A 16494-nucleotide genomic window follows, 5' to 3' on the forward strand; every position below is an offset into this window, starting at 1 on the left:
ATGAGTTACCATGTCTAAATCATATTAATGGAACCATTTATTAGTTCCGGTTGTTTGTGAGAGTTTGGATTTATTTAGGCCTTTTTTCCCGTGCCTGCACTCTGCAGCCGCCTCACTGCCGTCTCTCCGTCGGCAGCAGGAGAGCGACGTTCTCATCACGAAGAAACAAAAACCAAATCTTTTTTGGTTGAAATGCCTGTTTAGGTCAATGTTTTAGTTGAGACAAAACCCAAGAGACACTTGGTAACAGTTTTCAACGTTTAAGACATTTATTGAGCCCCGAAGTGAGTCTGTGAATACTTTCTAACTTTAGTGATCCGTTTCTGTTAGCGTTAGCCTCCTGCTCAAACTGCTGCCGTATTCTGCGGCGCTCTATGAGAGTAAAATGTCGTGATCCCTTCACGATATGCAGACATGTATTTGTAACGACAAGCTTGAAATATAAAGCCTTGATCAAAATGATAAATATTTCAATCTGATCACTAATCGGGAGACGACATCTGATACAGATGGAGTCTGGCGCTATGTGATCGATCACACATCCCTTTTGTCATCAGTGGCGAGCAGCAACTGGTTTGCTTTGGCTTAAGACTTTCAGGTTCTGGAATGGAGTCGACAGCATCTTGAAGAAACAGAAATTATGGGATGGCCACTGCTGTTCAGTTCCATCCTGCGAAGAAAAATGAGGGACAGTTTCGGATTCTCCTTCGGGAGAGCTGAGCAGCCTCTAAAAGGATGACTGTCATCGTGTTTCATGTTTAAAATGTCTTCTGTTGGCTTGTTTGGTCTGAACACATGAGAGTTTATTCTGAAGAACCATGGTTCATGTCCTGTCTGTCCCCCACCTGTCAGGAGGTTGGACCGCATCCGACGGGAGATGTCGTCCGACTCCGTTGAAGAGCCCCCAGAGCCCGAGCCTCCGCTTCCGTGCACGCCGCCGCCCTGGACCATGGAGCCGCCTCCCTCCTACGACACGGTGATGAAGAGCCAGGAGCAAAGGGAGCAGCTTTAGCCCCCCCCCTGGACAGCCTCACCCACATCAGTGCCTGTGGTCCTCAGAGCCGTGTGACCGCTCAGATGGAAAGACGCCACCGTGCTCCAGGCGTGCTGCAGCAGGAGCAGAAAAAACGACAAGGATTGGAGTTCAGAAGACGAGTACTTCTCCGTTGTGCCTATTCAGTCCAGCAGGAGCGGGATCAGCTGATGCCTGTGGGACCCATGAGGTCTGAAAGACCCGGCCCACGCTACATTCCCAAAGAATACTAGTCAATCAGTTATTACAGAAACGAAAGTTAAAACCAAACAAGAAATTAAAGTTTTCTATGAGGCAACAAGAACTTATTTTCTTAAAGAACTTTATAACAAAAAGCCAAGCATGTATTAAGAAAACAGCACAGACTTTGGTGTCCGTTATATAAGAAGCTACCGACGTGTTGTTGCACAAGTGAAGAAATAAAAGACTCTTTAATACTGTAACTGACTGAGGATGAAGAGGTCTCTTTTATCAAACCAGCTTGGATGTCTAAGTCAGTGGATGCAAAGAGGTTACAGGTAGACAAATGTCAGCATCATTCAGTAGAATGCATGGGTTTCCTTCAGCTGGATGAGCAGACAGAGCTTTTCTCAATGTGTTTCTGAGCTGAGATGTGCAAACGCGGTAGACAAAGCCGACGTGTGGTGGCTCCAAACAGAAGAGTTTCCTCAGCTTCTCCTGTCTGGGATCCTTTCAACATCATTTGGCCTGTGGGAATATGAATGTGCAAGATTGAAACGTTTAGCCAAGTTTGACCAGAGAGGAGTTTGGGATGTGTCAGTCAGTGCTGGGCACAGTCGTGTCTGAATCGTGTCCATGTTTTAGCGCTCATCTGATGTCACTGTTTGCTTTTTTGGCACAAACTGGGAGACTGCTTCAGAACAGACCTGGTTAAGCCTTGTGCTATCTTAGATGACCCCCCCCCTTACATTGTCGTGTTCTCCCTACCATGACAAAGGTGGATAAAGGTGGAAAGATTTCATGTAATCCATGGACACCAGTGAGGATCACAAATCATTGAAGAAAAAAGGTTCAGAGCACTGTCTAGTGGGTCTAGATGACCCAACTCCCAATGTTAAAGTGCCTAGGATAGCACAAGGCTTAAATCTGCAGCGATGGAGTGAAAAAGCAGAGGAACCCGATAAAGAAAGAGGGTTCTGGAGACTCTTCTGTTTGCTTTGGTGAGAACTTTGGCTTCTTTATGACTTTGAGTCCTAAGCTTGAGAAGGTTCCCTTCAGGACTGTTGTCTTTCCTCCAAGTAAGGTTCGTGTCCACAAATCCTCTGCCGGTCACCAGTCTATGTGTCATATGTATACAATCCAGGTGTTTTATTAGTCTGCTTTGGTCTCATTTCACTACAAAGTGCCTCAGGCAGCGACAGCAGAATGCTGACAGGACTGTTATTTACCGCTTAGCCTCCAGCATCACGCTGTGCCGGGGCAGCAGTAGTGAGCGGCTGTGACAGTGGACGGTTGGAGGAGATCCCATAAGAGACAGGTATCGGTGAAGATCAAACCGCTGTGAACTCAAAGCTCAGCTCTCCCTTTGGCCGGCAGCCTAAATCAAGGTGACCTGCCAGGTTACAGCTGACATTTTACACCTGAGCTGCAGTTTGTCTGCAGGCTGTAATGAGCAGCAGAGTGGAACCTTCTTCACCTTGAAGCGCTCTGTGGCTCCGCCTCGCTCAAAGAGCAGGCAGCGATGGCGGAGGGGAAGCCGTACAGGTACGGGCTGATCGTGGCCGGTCTGGGTGTGGTGGCGGTGGGCCTCTTCATCATGACGCAGGAGCAGCCTCACGTCTACGTTACCATGTGCGTTCTGGGCGTCAGCATGGTGTGTGTCGGGACGGCGTGGAGCCTCTGCCAGTGCTATCCCCAGGTAGATGGTTTGGAAAAAAAGGACTGAGGGCATTCATGAGGAGCCCGGTGTAGTAATGACAGGTGTGTTCATCAGGTGAGTGTGACCGCTGAGATCCGGAGGGACAGCCTGGATGGTTTGGTGCGTCCTGCAGCAGCAGAAGGAGATGAGAGGTACTGTCCCTCACCCGCTGAGCCCCAGTGCTCCTTCAGTTCAAGTCCTCCTTTAGCAGCATGTATGGAGGAGGCGCGAGTTGAATTCCATGTAGAAGTTATCATCTTGAATAAACGCTGAGTGGAGAGTGACTGAGAAGGGAAAAAGAAAGATAACCACCTTGAATGCTTTAACTACTCGTCCAAGAAAAGTTTTTCTTCCCTTGCCTATCGCCTGGCCTTTGAAAAACCCATCTTCAACATGTTGCTCCACCCTTTGGTTGAGCAGGAGGTCAAAGGGTTCGGTTGAGACAACACTGCAGGTGCAGAAGCTGGATCAGTGGTTCTGGTTCTGATTTGCTTCAGCTGCAGAGGAAGATGACCCAGCTCAGCTCTTTTAGAGCAGAAAGGCAGAGAATGTGGACGCGCTGGTGGAACTGGATTTCGTGTGATTTGCTTTCAGGGGCGCCGAGGCGCCGCCAGCTCCCTGCGGTCAGAAGACCAGCGCTTTTGTCCCTGAAGTGGAGAAGAGTCGCAGCTGTCCAACTCTGCAACTGGTCTGAAGGAGACACACCTTCATCCCAGGACCAGACACAGCAACACTGGGCCCCATCCTGCTGTCACAACCACGAACTCCCAGAATGCATCTGTGCTGCTGCTTGCTGGATGGCAGTGCCCCCATGGTTGCTGCAGTCTGGCCGAACATTTCTGAAAAAGAATGATGGGGAAATGTAAGAGTGCTGCATCACTTTGAGTCTTCGTGAAGTTAACAAGTGATTGACATGGGTTCACCAGAAGATGGCGCTGTTTGCTACATGACTAGAAACGATTGGCGTGCACGTTTGTGGATTACTAAATAACAAAACCTGACACCAACTTCAGCAGCAATCAGTGTTTTTGCTGACTTTGATTCCATGTGATGCTCTGGAAGCCCGTCTTTCTGCAGAACCTGCTCTCATTTCTTCTGGGTGGAAAATTCTGGGATGTTTCCTAAGAAAAACACTGAACATGAGTGCTGCTGTGATTTCTGTGTGATTGTTGCTGATGTGACAGCAATGAGGCCATCACAGACTTAGAGCGGACGTCTCCCAGTGTAGGTTTTTTCAGTGGAAACAGATCTAAAACGCAGATTCCTGTCATCTGAATTGAAGCAAACACTTGCAATGATGTGACCTCCTGAAGAAAAGGGCATGTAAACATGTGAACAAACACACCTTAACGTCTTTGATTTCAAATTCAAACTCCAGATGTATAATATCTCCTCTAACTTAGAACATGTCATAAGAAATGTTTTTACTGGAAATGCTGCTCAGACCTCATCTGATTTCCAAGCATTCAAACTTTGTAGCATTAAATGCAGAAAACAGGTACATTTGTTTAATGTTCATTATCAAAGCTGTTTCAGATTTTTCATTGCAATTTGCAAAACTTCATACAAGGAATTTCTAAAGAAACTTTACAATACATGACTGATTTTTAAAGTTATGGAAGAGGAAGGTGGCCTGTTTCCAAACTCCAAACATTTTTGTTTTGGAAACTCTCAGACGAACAGAAATCACACGTAACCCTTCTGCTGTCCTAGGCACTTTACCATTGGGAGTTGGGTCATCTAGACCCACTAGACAGTGCTCTGAACGTTTTTTCTTCAATGATTTGTGATCTTCACTGGTGTCCATGGATTACATGAAATCTTTCCACCTTTATCCACCTTTGTCATGGTAGGGAGAACACGTCAATGGAAGGGGGGGGTCATCTAAGATAGCACAAGGGTTCAAGAAGGACTGAGGTCCTGCAGTGGCTGGGATAGGCTCCAGCAACCCTAAAAGGATTAGGTCGGATGCTATAATCGACGGTGTAATTAGCTTTAAAGTGTGTTTTTTTATAACGTAAAATATATGATGTTTGGGGTAAATATTGAACATCCTGGATGCCTGAATCCGGTTTAAAAATGAGTAAACAAAGGGGTTTTCCTTTTCTTCCTTTTTATTTGAACAAAGGACGTTTCTGGATGAGGGGGTCTCATCATTTTGAAGAAGACTCCCCCTCATTTGAGCTCACTTGCATCCTTGGCGCCTTTTGAAGTATCAATTCTGCAGAGATATTCGGATCAATGAGTCAGATGTTGCAGAGTAAAGACACCCGTAAACAACAGAGACACCGGCAGGAACGCGCGGGCTCTGCGTGGAGTGTGTGGCGCGCTCGGCGCATTAAAACCGCGCGTAAAGATGGTGAACGAACAGGCGGGAGCGCGCGAAGAGGGTGAGCTGGGCACCAACATGTACACGCACAGCACATTCTTCAGATTCAGACGGAGCCAAGCACGTTTCCCCAGGCTCACATGTGACAACCACGGAGTGCTTTGGGGGGGCATGAAACATGACTCCCCAGAAAGAGGTGTTTTTAACGGACTGCGATCATTCGATACAAAAGCGGTGGCGTGAGCCACGGAGACGTCACCAGGCCCCGCCTTCAATTATAAGAATCAATTGTTCCCTTCTCGTTAAGTCGGAGCGGATGCTTGGAGGCTGGAGCGCCAACGCTCACGGCGCGCGCGTCTGTTGACTAAATCCAAAACTTCAGGAGAAGTCCAGCGGAGCTGCAGGGAAACCATCAGAGGTCCGCGGTTTGAATCCCGGAGTCGGTGTTCCGTGGGAGAAGAGTTCGGAAGGTGAGCAGGATGCGTCGCGCCTGCGCCTGGATTGGCTGGGCGCTGTGTGTGTGCGCATCTGTGTCCGTGTGCGCGCAGGACGACCCCGAGGACGACGGTATGATCCCCGAGGACGGAACGCAGCCGGAACGTGGAGGAGCCGGGGCCGCCGCCGAGTTCCTCAAGAGCAACAAGGTGAAGTCAATACAACTCATTGAGAACACTTCTGAACCAGCGCGTCATCCACCAGAAACGCGCGCATCACCTGTGGACTCCTGTGGTCATACAGGCGGCGTGGCGCATGCCTGGCCAGTTCCTGGTCATTCTGCACCAGGATACGCACGAGTCTCAGGTCCAGAGAACCATCAGGCGGCTGCGGGCCAGAGCAGCCCGGAGAGGGCACCCGGTGCAGGTCCTGCAGACATACTCGGGCGCTCTGCGGGGCTTCCTGGTCCAAATGAGCCGGGAGGCGCTGCAGCTGGTGAGTTAGTGGAGGGGAGAAACTGGCGTTTGACCGAAAAAAGTCAAAAGAAATGACCCTGAAGACCTCTGTGACCGGGTTTGGATTGGAGTGCATGATGGAGACGTTGAGACTTGTCAAAAGTGTGATCCATTTTAAAACAAAATTCTTTCTAAACAGTGAAAGCTCAAAGCGATGCAAAAAAGATTTGTTTGCCTCCTCTGTTCAGAGAAACATGACTTTGTTGCAGCTGAAGGACGTCCGTCCATTTCCAGCTATAGGAATTCATATTTATGGGCTTTAAGTAGCTTTTCTGAGAAAAGCACAAGTTAGTCTTTGTGAACTATGAAGCCTGGGGGCAAAGTCAGGGGCTGCAGTCCTGGCAGAATAATAAAGCCCACAGTATAGAAAAACTGAGAAGGATGACCATCATGGAACACCTGACAGGTGAAATCTGTGTGGAGAACCAGTCATCAGTTCTGTTGTGGGTCCAAACGTTGAACAGCTTCTCAGTCTTCTGCAGGCAAATCAGATGTAGGCCACGTTTTCCTGTAAATCACTCGTTTGACCATCTTTCCATCAGGCGGTGACGCTCCCTCATGTCCACTTCATCGAGGAGGACTCTTACATCTTTGCCCAGAGCGCCCCCTGGAACCTGCAGAGGCTGCTGCAGCCGTACGGTGGCATCCCGCAGAACGGAACATACAAACCTCCAAGTGAGCCCCAGCCGCAGCCCTTGGTGAACGATTCCTCCAGAGAAGATCACACGCTGTGTTCATGAGCGCTCAGAGCAGCTGCTGTTTGGGGAGGTCTGGCAGAGCGGGACTGATGGAGTCAAATCTACAGTCCGCACAGCAGAGCAGGCTTTGTCGGCCTCCTCTATCCATCGTGAGGATATAAATACATCAGGGACAGTAAGAAATCAGAGATTGAGCCGTTCCTCTCTGCTAAACCTCATCAGATAACAAAGCAGCCACTTGGCATTTGTTATCACCATGGCAACCTTTAATTGCACATGGCCCCATGCAGCCTTTCAGACGGGCTAACAAGTTGATTCCTGCCACTCTGCATGATTAAACAAACTGAAAGCTGCTGAAGCCTCTGCCTCTTCACAAACTAGACTTTTCCTCAACTTCATGTTCCCCCTCCTGAGGTAAAAACCTTCAGTCTGTCCTCTGCAGATGATGGAGGGATGGCAGAGGTGTATCTGATGGACGGCAGCATTCAGAGCTCTCACAGAGAGGTCGAAGGGCGAGTGCTCATCACAGACTTCAACAATGTCCCCGAAGAGGACGGAGTCAGAGTGCACAAACAGGTTTGCCACCTGAGCTGCAGCTCACCAACCTTTCCCGTCCGTGCACCCCCTGTGACCTGTGCTCCTCCGTCCTGCAGGCCAGCCAGTGCGACAGTCACGGCACACACCTGGCAGGTGTCGTGATCGGATCGGATTCAGGCGTCGCTCGAGGCGCCGGTGTCAACCTGGTGCGAGTGCTCAACTGTCAGGGGAAAGGGACCGTGTCAGGAGCTCTGGCAGGTACTCATGAAGAAGACGCCATAGTGTCTGAAAGCGTGGGGGGGGGGGGGGGGGGGGGGGGGCGTCTCACTTTCAGTCCAACATGATAAAATCTGAGACAAGGATCGGCTGGAATCAACAGATTAACTTTAGACTGAAATGTTTACGTGTTCCTGTCCGGGCGGGAACTTCTCTTTGAAGTCGCCTTATCCAGTCCAAATAGTTCTTGGCCCTAAATTTCGTCCACACTGGATGCTTCAGTACTTTGGTGCTGACAGCAGGACCATGCTGGAGGTGTACCGGGAGGCGGTTAAAGCTCTGCGCCTCTTTCAGGAATGGAGTACATCGGCGTGACCCTGCAGGCTCGGCCGGTGGAAGCGCTGGTGGTTCTGCTGCCGTTCATTGGCGGCTTTAGCCGTTCGCTGAACGCGGCATGCAGAGAGCTGGTGTCTCATGGGGCCGTGGTCATCGCGGCGGCGGGGAACCACAGGGACGACGCCTGCCTTTACTCACCTGCCTCCGAGCCCGAGGTGACCCCATCACTAGGGAGCCTCTTTAATAGACTGGCTGGACGTGACCTTTAACCTCTCCAACAGGTGATCACAGTGGGGGCGGTGAACTCAGCAGACCAGCTCATGTCACAGGGCGCAGGCGGTAGCAACTATGGCCGCTGCGTGGATGTGTTTGCGCCCGGAGATGACATTGTGAGCGCCAGCAGTGACTGCAGCACCTGTTTCACCTCCCGCAGCGGAACGTCGCAGGCCGCCGCACACGCTGCAGGTGCGCTCACGCACAGACACACACACCAGAAACACAAACACCAAAGAATCTTCACACTTTGGTTTGTGTGTCCAGGGATAGCAGCCGTCATCCTGTCGTCCAATCAGAATGTGTCTCCGGTGCAGGTCCTGCAGATGATGCTGCATTACTCCATCAGCAACACCATCAACCTTCTGCCTCTGCCTGAGACGCTCCGCCTCCCCACTCCCAACCTGGTGTCAGCCATGCCCTCCATCGGGGACCTGACAGCAGGTCAGCGCTTCGCCGTCTAACCCGACGGCCCGCACAGAGCTGAGCTCACGCCGCCGTCTCCTTCACTTGCAGACCGGGAGCTTCTGTGCCGCTCCGTCTGGTCAGAGAGGTCCGGACGAGGACGCGGCGACGTGGCGGCGAGCCGGTGTCGCCAGGGGGAACAAATGATGAGCTGCAGCAGCGTGGCCCCTGATGGAGCTGGAGTGGGGGAATCCATCTCTGTGAGTTCAGCCACACACTCGGGCCCCACCGCGCCGTCCACTTAACCTCCCGTGTGTTTACAGATGCGCGCTGGTCACATGGAGTGCGTCGCCCACAATGGTCCGTCAGGTAACGGCGTGTATGCCGTGGCCCGCTGCTGTGTGATGGGGGGGCTGACGTGTCAGCCCTACGCTGGCTCTGAACCCGGACGGGAGGCGCAGTGTGCAGAATCCCAGCAGCACCTAAGCGGTGAGCAGAGCGCCGGCTGAAGCATGCAGGGAGGGGTCAAAGGTTAAGCCCACTCGAGTGGTGGTGTAGTTCATCCATGATGACCAAAAAGAGGAGGAACAGAAGAGAGGACCAACCAAGTGTCCTCCTGATGCGGCTTCGTCTTCCTGCATGAGCAGCTCAAGTCGGAACCACCTTTTCTTTCTGACATGTGACCCTTTGACAGCAGTGCTTTGAACTCCCATGATGCAATGCTGGGTTGAAAGCTGCGTCTGCCATGTCCTCTTTGTTCTTTCCTGTTAAGCCTCAGACGTTTCTCCTCATTCCTGACTCCAGAAGGCGTCGCTGCTTTTCATCTTCAAAGACTCGTCACTGCTTTCTCGCTGAGATTTGAACGGTTAATTCTAAACTGGTGTGAAAATAAATTGCGATTTGCAACATCAGTGATCAATGTTGCGATGACGACATAACTTGCGATACATGAACAAATAACAGAATGTCTAAAAACATAATTTCCATTTCCCTGCAACAGAGTCATTTAAATAAGAATCAACATAACATCCATTACTCTCCAACTGACCCTCGTGTACATAGGAGGCGAGCATCTAACATCAAAGGATTCCATCTGACTGGTCAAATGCATTATGGGATTTGACTTCTTTAATACTTCAAGCTGCCGTAAGATTGTATGAGCACATGTAAGGTTTTCGCCCTCTTTTGTGACTGCGATTTATTATACAAGACGATTTATTTGCGATTGATTGCGCAGGCCAAACCTAAGGTTAGACAGCAGCTGGTCAGGTTCTGAAAACGGACTACAGATTAAAAGTCTGAAAGGAAAATACCGCCAGAATAAAAGTCTTCTGCCTGCGCTATTTAAAGCAGGAAGGCTTCGGCAGCGGTGAGGATGGCGGTCTCCTCCCACGCAAACCCGGTTAGTGAAACAAAAGCGAGCTGGGCCTTCAAATGTTCTGGTCCTACAAATTTGAAGGCAATCTTTTTGTCTGATGGCTTCAACAGGTAAAAAATGATCATAAAGACAATTAAGACGGCTTTTCAGTTCTGGGGGCTTTGAGTTCAGATTTCAATAGAAGGTTCCAGTTCCTGCATTTGGAGCGTCTGGGTTCTTATGTTGCCGTAGGAGTTTACCTGAGTGGTAAAAGGGTTTGAATGTAAGCCATGTGTGCCCCCCCCCCGGCCCTTCAGCTCATGCAGGTCATTCCTTTCCAGGCTGCACAGCTCACTCCCCAGCTGAGCTCCTGCTGGACTCACGGCCGCATCCCAAACACAGGCGGCGCTGCACGGCAAGGGAGGGCGTCACATCCCAGGCGGTGTGCTGCCACGCCCCCTCTCTGGAGTGCCGCCTGTTGGAAACTGTTTCTCTGGACACAGACCAGGTGCGCCTTTAACCTTTGCGGGTCTGCTGAGCACGGCCGGGATTCATCCCTCACCCTCTGCTGTGTCTGGGACTTTCTCACAGGTGGAGCTGTCCTGTCTCTCTGGTTGGACTCTGACGGACTGTAAGGCCATAACTGAGGGGTCAACCGTTGTGGAGCCAGTTGCCACGGGCAACAGCTGCCTCATCCGTGGTGCAGCAGGAGGGAATAGGATTGCAGGCGTAGCTGCCTGCTGCAGAGTCACCCCAGAGAGAGATCCTGAAACCAAAGCCAACTGACCCAACACGACCCTGAGCTCCGGTCATCGGGACGGGCGTACGCGTTTCTAACCGGTCCACTCCAAAAACAAAACATGCCTAACATTTAAATGCAGCGTGAAACGCTTTACAAGTTTAGCTTTTGGCTAAAATCCTTTTAAACCCAACAGAGATTCTGAGCATGTGAATAGTTGTGTATTGTATGAACGCCGTGGTGCTGAGTGACAGCAGCGGCGGCGGCGGCTTGACGACGGCTCAGTCGGGCTGCACGGTTGTGGGTAATCAGCCTGATTAGCAAGCCGAGTCTTCTGGGGAACAGCAGGTTCTCTCTGGAGAGAAGTCACAAAGGAGAACGTGTTTCTGCTGTCACCCATCATCTGTACGGAACTGTGGAAGAGTAGCTGAAAATAAAAGGTCAATGCAGCCAACTGCTTCGTCTGCGTGAACACGTGCACACACACGCACACACACACACACACACACCAAGGCAAAAGATCTGGGGAGGGTTTGTGCATTCCAGTTTATTTTGTATCAAATTTCCGCTTAATCAAACTCTGATGTACAAATTAAAACTGCGTGGTAACATGCATTACAGGATCCTGCCACGTTGGAGGTGAAATCTCAAAATCCAAGAACAGTAAAAACCCGTATAGACGCTATTCCCGCCCACTCGTCCCTCCCTGCATTCCAGAATTAAAACAAGATTGATTGATTGAAGCCCCCCCTTAAGTTGCCGTGGTGATGTAGGACTGACAGGAGTCTGCAGTGGATGCAACCCAGGTTGCCAAGTGCTGCTCGGCAGACTTGCATCCAGCACAAACGCCGCTGGAAGGAGGAGCATGTTCGTGACAGAAAGTGCAAATGACCACAAAGGGGGAAGGGGTCCCCCCCCCCATCACATGACCATCGTTACCACCAAACGTGCTGGAGCACAATGCCACAGGCCCAGCTAATGCCACAGAGCTGGGGCTGAGGGAGCAGCGACGGTCCCGTCTGCACCGCCGCTCCGTCCTGTAGGTCCTCGCGCGGTAAACACTGAACCTGTTAAAGCTGAAGACGGACCCGCAGAAACCGCCGTTGCAATATGCAAGTGTGACTTCAGTAAGACTACCTAGACTACGTCAGCATCTAAAGTTTGACCGCAGCGTGAACACAAGCAGCATTTTTCCCATCATCCCGTCCTGAAACCTGTGCGACAGCCTCCTGCAGCCGCACAGCCACGCCCCCTTCCACGTGAGACCGGCGGCGGCACCTCACTGGGCCAGTGGTCAGAAGAGGAGAGGCGTGGAGATCGGGAGGTTAAGGCACTTTCCGACTCCCGATCCCAGCGACGGGGACGACGGCACGGCAGAGAACCGGAGCTGCATTGGGATGAAGCTCCGCGTTTGGGATCCGAAAGGCAAAGCAAAGAAAACCCTTTGACTGGAAAAGAATCGGATGAAGCAGAGGTAACCGTGACGCCAACGCCGCATTCACCACAGAATGAGTGACACACACACTTGTCTGTTTATTTTTCATAACTTTTTCATAGTGTGTCATTCTTTGTGTGTGTGTGTAACCTTGGCACCTAAAAAAAAGGAAACGCGCTCCTGAACTCCGCCCCCCGGCGACACCGACGGACCGCTACGACCGACCTTCAAGATCAGCTTCTTCTTGCATAAGGCTGACGTTCCTAAGGAGGCTCTCCAGCATCAAAGAAAAGCGAGGATTGGATGAGGAGGATAAACCCGGCACATGCGGAGAGTGCTGAGCGCGGGCGGCACCGCTCCCCCCGGATCTGCTGACCGACACAGATCTGCTCTGAGACACACATCCTGTCGTGTCCCCTTGGCAACACCACGGGTCAAAGGTTAAGTCCCAGAAAAAGTGGCTGGCTATCAGAGTGGCACTGCAAAGACGAAGAGTTAAAAGCAAAAGACGAAGAGGACCGGAGCTCTGGAGGAACTGACCCAGGCTCCTGTACTTCACACTAAGCTGGACTGTAAAGTGCATCCTTAACCCCACCTCTGTCAAGTGCTCGTGTGTGGAGGAGTTTCCGTACAGAGGCTGTAGGTCAGTTCTTCCCGCGCAGCTCAGGGCACGGCCGCCATGACAGTAAGCTGACGCACCGGAAATCATACAACAGTGAAAATGTCTGCGCGAAAACATTGGCAAATATGAGCAGAAAAAATTGTTAAAACACAACCCGAACCCGTCCTCCACCTCGCCGTCATTCCCAGTGAATGAACCGTTAAAAGGATAAACTCAAAGTCATCCGTGATTGTGTGGAAGGACATCTGCATGTTTCACCTTAATCAACTCCGCTGCCCTTAATGATAATGCGTCTCCATCAGCGCCTCGGCTGCTCTGTAAGGAAGTAGTTCATGTGTATTCATAGCTCCTTGGTTGCCATGGCGACTGCGATAAAGAGTTCTGATTGGCCTGCTCATTGTCCTGCCCAATCAGAGGTGGAGTGCAGCCTGCTTCCACGGGCTGCCTGGGCCCGCGCTGCCTCTCCTTTGGAGGGATCCTGCCCGTTAGGGGTCCACATCCTCAAGATCGCTCTTTGAGTCGCCGAGCATCATGGGGGACTCGGACCCCTGCAGAGTAGAGGAGAATACCTTCAAAAAAGACCCTGCAGTGTGTTCCTGTGCAAGGCAGTGACAGCGCTTCGTGTCTGACATTTCATTCTCTGCAGTGCTGGAGCCAGAAAACGTCTGGCAGCCGTTCATTGTGCTGACGTGATGACAAGAACACGACGGTCTGAAGAAAGGCTGCTAATAACATCTGTGGGAGGCGGAGAGCAGAGCGCCTTCAAAGCTTCTGCAGGAGCCAACGGGCTGATCCATTTTCCTCATTGTTCTCCTTCTGGCTATGCCGGCTGCAGGAGCGCCATGACTCACCCACAAGCCCCACTTTTCCCGGCAGGGCTGCTGATGAAGCCTACCTGTCGGAGGCTGCGGTCCGCGTTCTCGTTTGCCGGGCTGCCGTCGGAACCGTTGCTGCTGCCGGACTGCTCCTTCTCGTTCAGCAGGGCTGTGGCGTAGGCCAGCGTGTCCTGGGGGGTTCAGACCAGAGCGCAGCGGCTGATGCGGGCGCTCAGAGGAGGCGTGTTCGTGCGGCGCGGCGTGTGCGTACCTGTGCAGAGATGGTGCGCTGGAAGGTCTTGTTGGTGGACGTCTCGTTGGAGACGTTGCTCTGAGGAGTCCAGTAATGTTCCGTCATCTGAGGACACATTAGACATTCTGGATCATCCGCAGCGTTCAGAACTCTTTTTGTTTTGAAAGAGGGACAACAAATGTCATTTGAATGAAACAAACAAATGCTTCTCAAGGAGATATTTACTGAAAAACTGTCTCTATTCACAGAAATGACTGGTGTTGTCAGGCTCCTCAGAAACAGAGCGAGGGGTTTGGGACGAGGAAAGAACCAAACCCAGAGGCAGCCCAGCTGCTGATGGACGTCTCCTAAAAAACAAGCCTCGTCTGTTTGGGCTTTTCTTTTGGAAAAACCAAAGACGAGTCTGTTAGGAACGAAATGACTGACGTCTTTTTTTAAAGACGTGAATAAAAAAGATGCTAAAGAACACAGATTTGTCTGCATCGCCTCTTTCCTCTCGGTTGTTCCCCCTCTGGCTGTGACCTTGTGACCTACAGAAGCTGCTGCATGCTGGGAGCTCACCTTTTTCTGCAGCCACTGCACCGCCCAGCTCCAGTGACCGGACAAGTCCTTGAAGTAATCCTTGGCCTGAGGACACCTGAGGAAAGCATGAAGCAGACCATCAAAGAGAGGCCTGCTGAGGAACTCTAGACAGCAGGAGGAGGGAAACACTCACTTCTGAGCTAATGTGACTAAAAACTTCACACACTGGTAGCAGCGCCGACTGTCCAAGTTGTTGCTCTGGTGCATCAAAGCTGTGAGAAGAAGGTTCTGATGTGACATTCCTCAGAAATGGAGGGAAAAAAGCTTTCTTGCTCTTCTGATGCGGCACATTAATATGAGGACTGGAGTCACCACCAGCAGGCTGGAGAAGACTTACCCAGCAGCCCTTTGTCCGACTCGAAGGCATACTTGAGCCTCTGGGCCTGCAGCGGGTCTTCCACCATCTGGAGACGCAGCAGAAGTCAGAACGCCTCACAAAGCGCCGACAGTAATGAAGAGCGACTGACACTGGCCACACTCACCAGCAGCTCCTGCAGCATCTGGAAGACGTTCTTCAGCTCATGAGGCGGCGCCGTCTCCAGCTGGGTCTGTGAGAGGAGTCAGCACCGGTTTCATTTCTGCTGCACCGCGAGGCCGGCGTCGGGCCGCTCTTACCTTCAGTAACTGCAGCACCCCCAGAGAGAAGGGCTCGTTACAGAACGAGCTGTAGGTCACCATCTCCATCAGCAGAGCCAGAGGTCCGGACAGCTCCCGCATGGCGAACATCACCTGCAGACCGCCCCCAAAAGCAGGTGAACACCAGTGCTGAGCCCGTTTCAGGCACACATGGCCTCTGAGGCGCCGGTTACCTCCAGAAGGTAAGGCTGTCCTTCGGGAGTGAAGAGCGAAGCGAGAATGTCCGGATGGAGAGGGAGGAGCGATGACGGGACGCTGCTCTGTCGCAGCACAAACCCCCCAGGGGCTGCGGAGGACAAACCAAACCCAGTCAAGCCCAAACGCTGGGAGCTACACGTGCCAGCGGGGACGTGCCTCACCTTGCGTCCGCTGGGACGTGAGGTCAGAGTGCACCGTCATGAGGGCCAGGGTGCTGTGGAGGTGAAGGAACTCCCGAGCCTGAGCCGGACTCCAGCGCCGGTTCTGAAAAAAAGACAGACATTTTTGGTCCTTTCATGCTTTTCTCTGATTGTATAAGTCTGTTTAAGGAAGCACTCAAACATTTGGGGAGTGGACCGTGGTCCAAATGTCTCTACCTGGTTGTTCTGCCTGTTGGAGCCCAGCAGGAAGACGAGCATCCGGCGATAGGCGGCGTGCTTCAGCAGCAGCTGGCAGGGACTCCCCCCCTAAAGGCACAGCAGCAGAATGAGGGCACTCATCAGCCGTTACCTTCACCAGCCGGCGTCAGGAAGAGGACCATTACCCTCTGAGCAAAGTTGCTGAAGAGGCTGAAGTACTGCGCGCAGTTCTTCACATTCTCGGGAACGTCTTTGTCCAGTAAGGAGAGCAGGGCGTCCGTCAGACTGTCCAGCCCGGGGTCACCGAAGTGCAGCGCGCTCTCCAGAGTTTTTTCAAGGATGGATGCGACCACAATCCTCACCTCTCGCACGCTGCACTCCAGCAGACAGACCCTGTGGGGGACAGGAATCCAAAGCGTCAGTGCTTTCTGATGCACGATTTACGCAGCCAGTCTCGGCCTCGAACCTCAGTTTAGTTTGACGTTTTCCCCTTCAGTGGGACAAAGTCTGTGCCGTTGAGTGTGGTGTTCAGCAGCCAATCAGGTGTGAGGATCCCAGGAGAAATGGGATCCTCACACCTGATTGGCTGCTGAACACCACTGCGAGCTTCAGGAAACTACCCTCTGTAAAAGCTAATCAGCACACAGGAGGATGGACACACACACACGTGGGATTTTAAGACAAAGGCGACTCCAGAGGAAGAGGAGTTGGGCCGAGGAAGATGGATTCGATTTTGCTCCTAATTAAGAACTGAACTCTGCAGATAAAAATAGCAGTAATTTAAAAACTTGGGAGGGAGACATGAACGGGGGAGGGAGAAATGGGTGCAGTCTGATTTTAAA

At 51.7% G+C, this 16494-nt stretch overlaps 3 protein-coding genes across 7 annotated transcripts in view; 2 read left to right on the forward strand and 1 right to left on the reverse strand.

Moving 5' to 3' along the window:
* Positions 1–2064: 2064 nt before the first annotated feature.
* bsnd (barttin CLCNK type accessory beta subunit) lies at positions 2065–4411 on the forward strand. The gene is made up of 3 exons (XM_011473731.3): positions 2065–2912; positions 2988–3064; positions 3507–4411. Exons 1-3 carry the CDS (start codon positions 2736–2738, stop codon positions 3604–3606), a joined length of 354 nt encoding a protein of 117 aa, XP_011472033.1. The 5' UTR covers positions 2065–2735; the 3' UTR covers positions 3607–4411.
* Positions 4412–4838: 427 nt separating this feature from the next.
* pcsk9 (proprotein convertase subtilisin/kexin type 9) lies at positions 4839–11206 on the forward strand. 2 transcript variants are annotated; one of them, XM_020702944.2, is made up of 12 exons: positions 4839–5885; positions 5980–6171; positions 6734–6866; positions 7332–7465; positions 7543–7684; positions 7997–8193; positions 8260–8443; positions 8519–8695; positions 8768–8916; positions 8980–9145; positions 10340–10521; positions 10605–11206. In XM_020702944.2, the coding sequence occupies exons 1-12, from the start codon at positions 5721–5723 to the stop codon at positions 10797–10799; spliced, it is 2016 nt and encodes a 671-aa protein (XP_020558603.1). In that variant the 5' UTR covers positions 4839–5720; the 3' UTR covers positions 10800–11206. The 2 variants fall into 2 exon arrangements, with proteins under 2 accessions (XP_020558603.1, XP_011472034.1); XM_011473732.2 differs by having other exon boundaries at positions 4841–5885; positions 10355–10521.
* Positions 11207–11283: 77 nt separating this feature from the next.
* The window catches only part of usp24 (ubiquitin specific peptidase 24), a 29960-nt gene continuing 24749 nt past the window's right edge, over positions 11284–16494 (reverse strand). For all 4 annotated transcript variants that reach the window (XM_023953986.1, XM_023953985.1, XM_023953983.1 and 1 more), the window contains exons 55-66: positions 15838–16045; positions 15671–15760; positions 15455–15557; positions 15269–15381; positions 15075–15188; positions 14942–15007; positions 14797–14863; positions 14593–14671; positions 14439–14514; positions 13896–13982; positions 13705–13815; positions 11284–13357 (exon numbers count right to left, since the gene is read on the reverse strand). In XM_023953986.1, the coding sequence (XP_023809754.1) occupies positions 13295–13357; positions 13705–13815; positions 13896–13982; positions 14439–14514; positions 14593–14671; positions 14797–14863; positions 14942–15007; positions 15075–15188; positions 15269–15381; positions 15455–15557; positions 15671–15760; positions 15838–16045 (1177 nt within the window). In that variant the 3' untranslated portion in view covers positions 11284–13294. The remainder of the gene's footprint in view (positions 13358–13704; positions 13816–13895; positions 13983–14438; positions 14515–14592; positions 14672–14796; positions 14864–14941; positions 15008–15074; positions 15189–15268; positions 15382–15454; positions 15558–15670; positions 15761–15837; positions 16046–16494) is intronic.

Source organism: Oryzias latipes, chromosome 4 (assembly GCF_002234675.1).
Source record: "Oryzias latipes chromosome 4, ASM223467v1".
Taxonomy (NCBI): Eukaryota; Metazoa; Chordata; class Actinopteri; order Beloniformes; family Adrianichthyidae; genus Oryzias; species Oryzias latipes.

Coding starts and splice junctions, on each gene's coding strand:
- pcsk9 (XM_020702944.2), top strand. CDS start 5,721: ATGCGTCGCGCCTGCGCCTGGATTGGCTGGGCGCTGTGTGTGTGCGCA. Junction 6,172..6,733: donor GCCGGGAGGCGCTGCAGCTG/GTGAGTTAGTGG, acceptor TCTTTCCATCAG/GCGGTGACGCTCCCTCATGT. Junction 6,867..7,331: donor CGGAACATACAAACCTCCAA/GTGAGCCCCAGC, acceptor TGTCCTCTGCAG/ATGATGGAGGGATGGCAGAG.
- bsnd (XM_011473731.3), top strand. CDS start 2,736: ATGGCGGAGGGGAAGCCGTACAGGTACGGGCTGATCGTGGCCGGTCTG. Junction 2,913..2,987: donor TCTGCCAGTGCTATCCCCAG/GTAGATGGTTTG, acceptor TGTGTTCATCAG/GTGAGTGTGACCGCTGAGAT. Junction 3,065..3,506: donor GCAGCAGAAGGAGATGAGAG/GTACTGTCCCTC, acceptor ATTTGCTTTCAG/GGGCGCCGAGGCGCCGCCAG.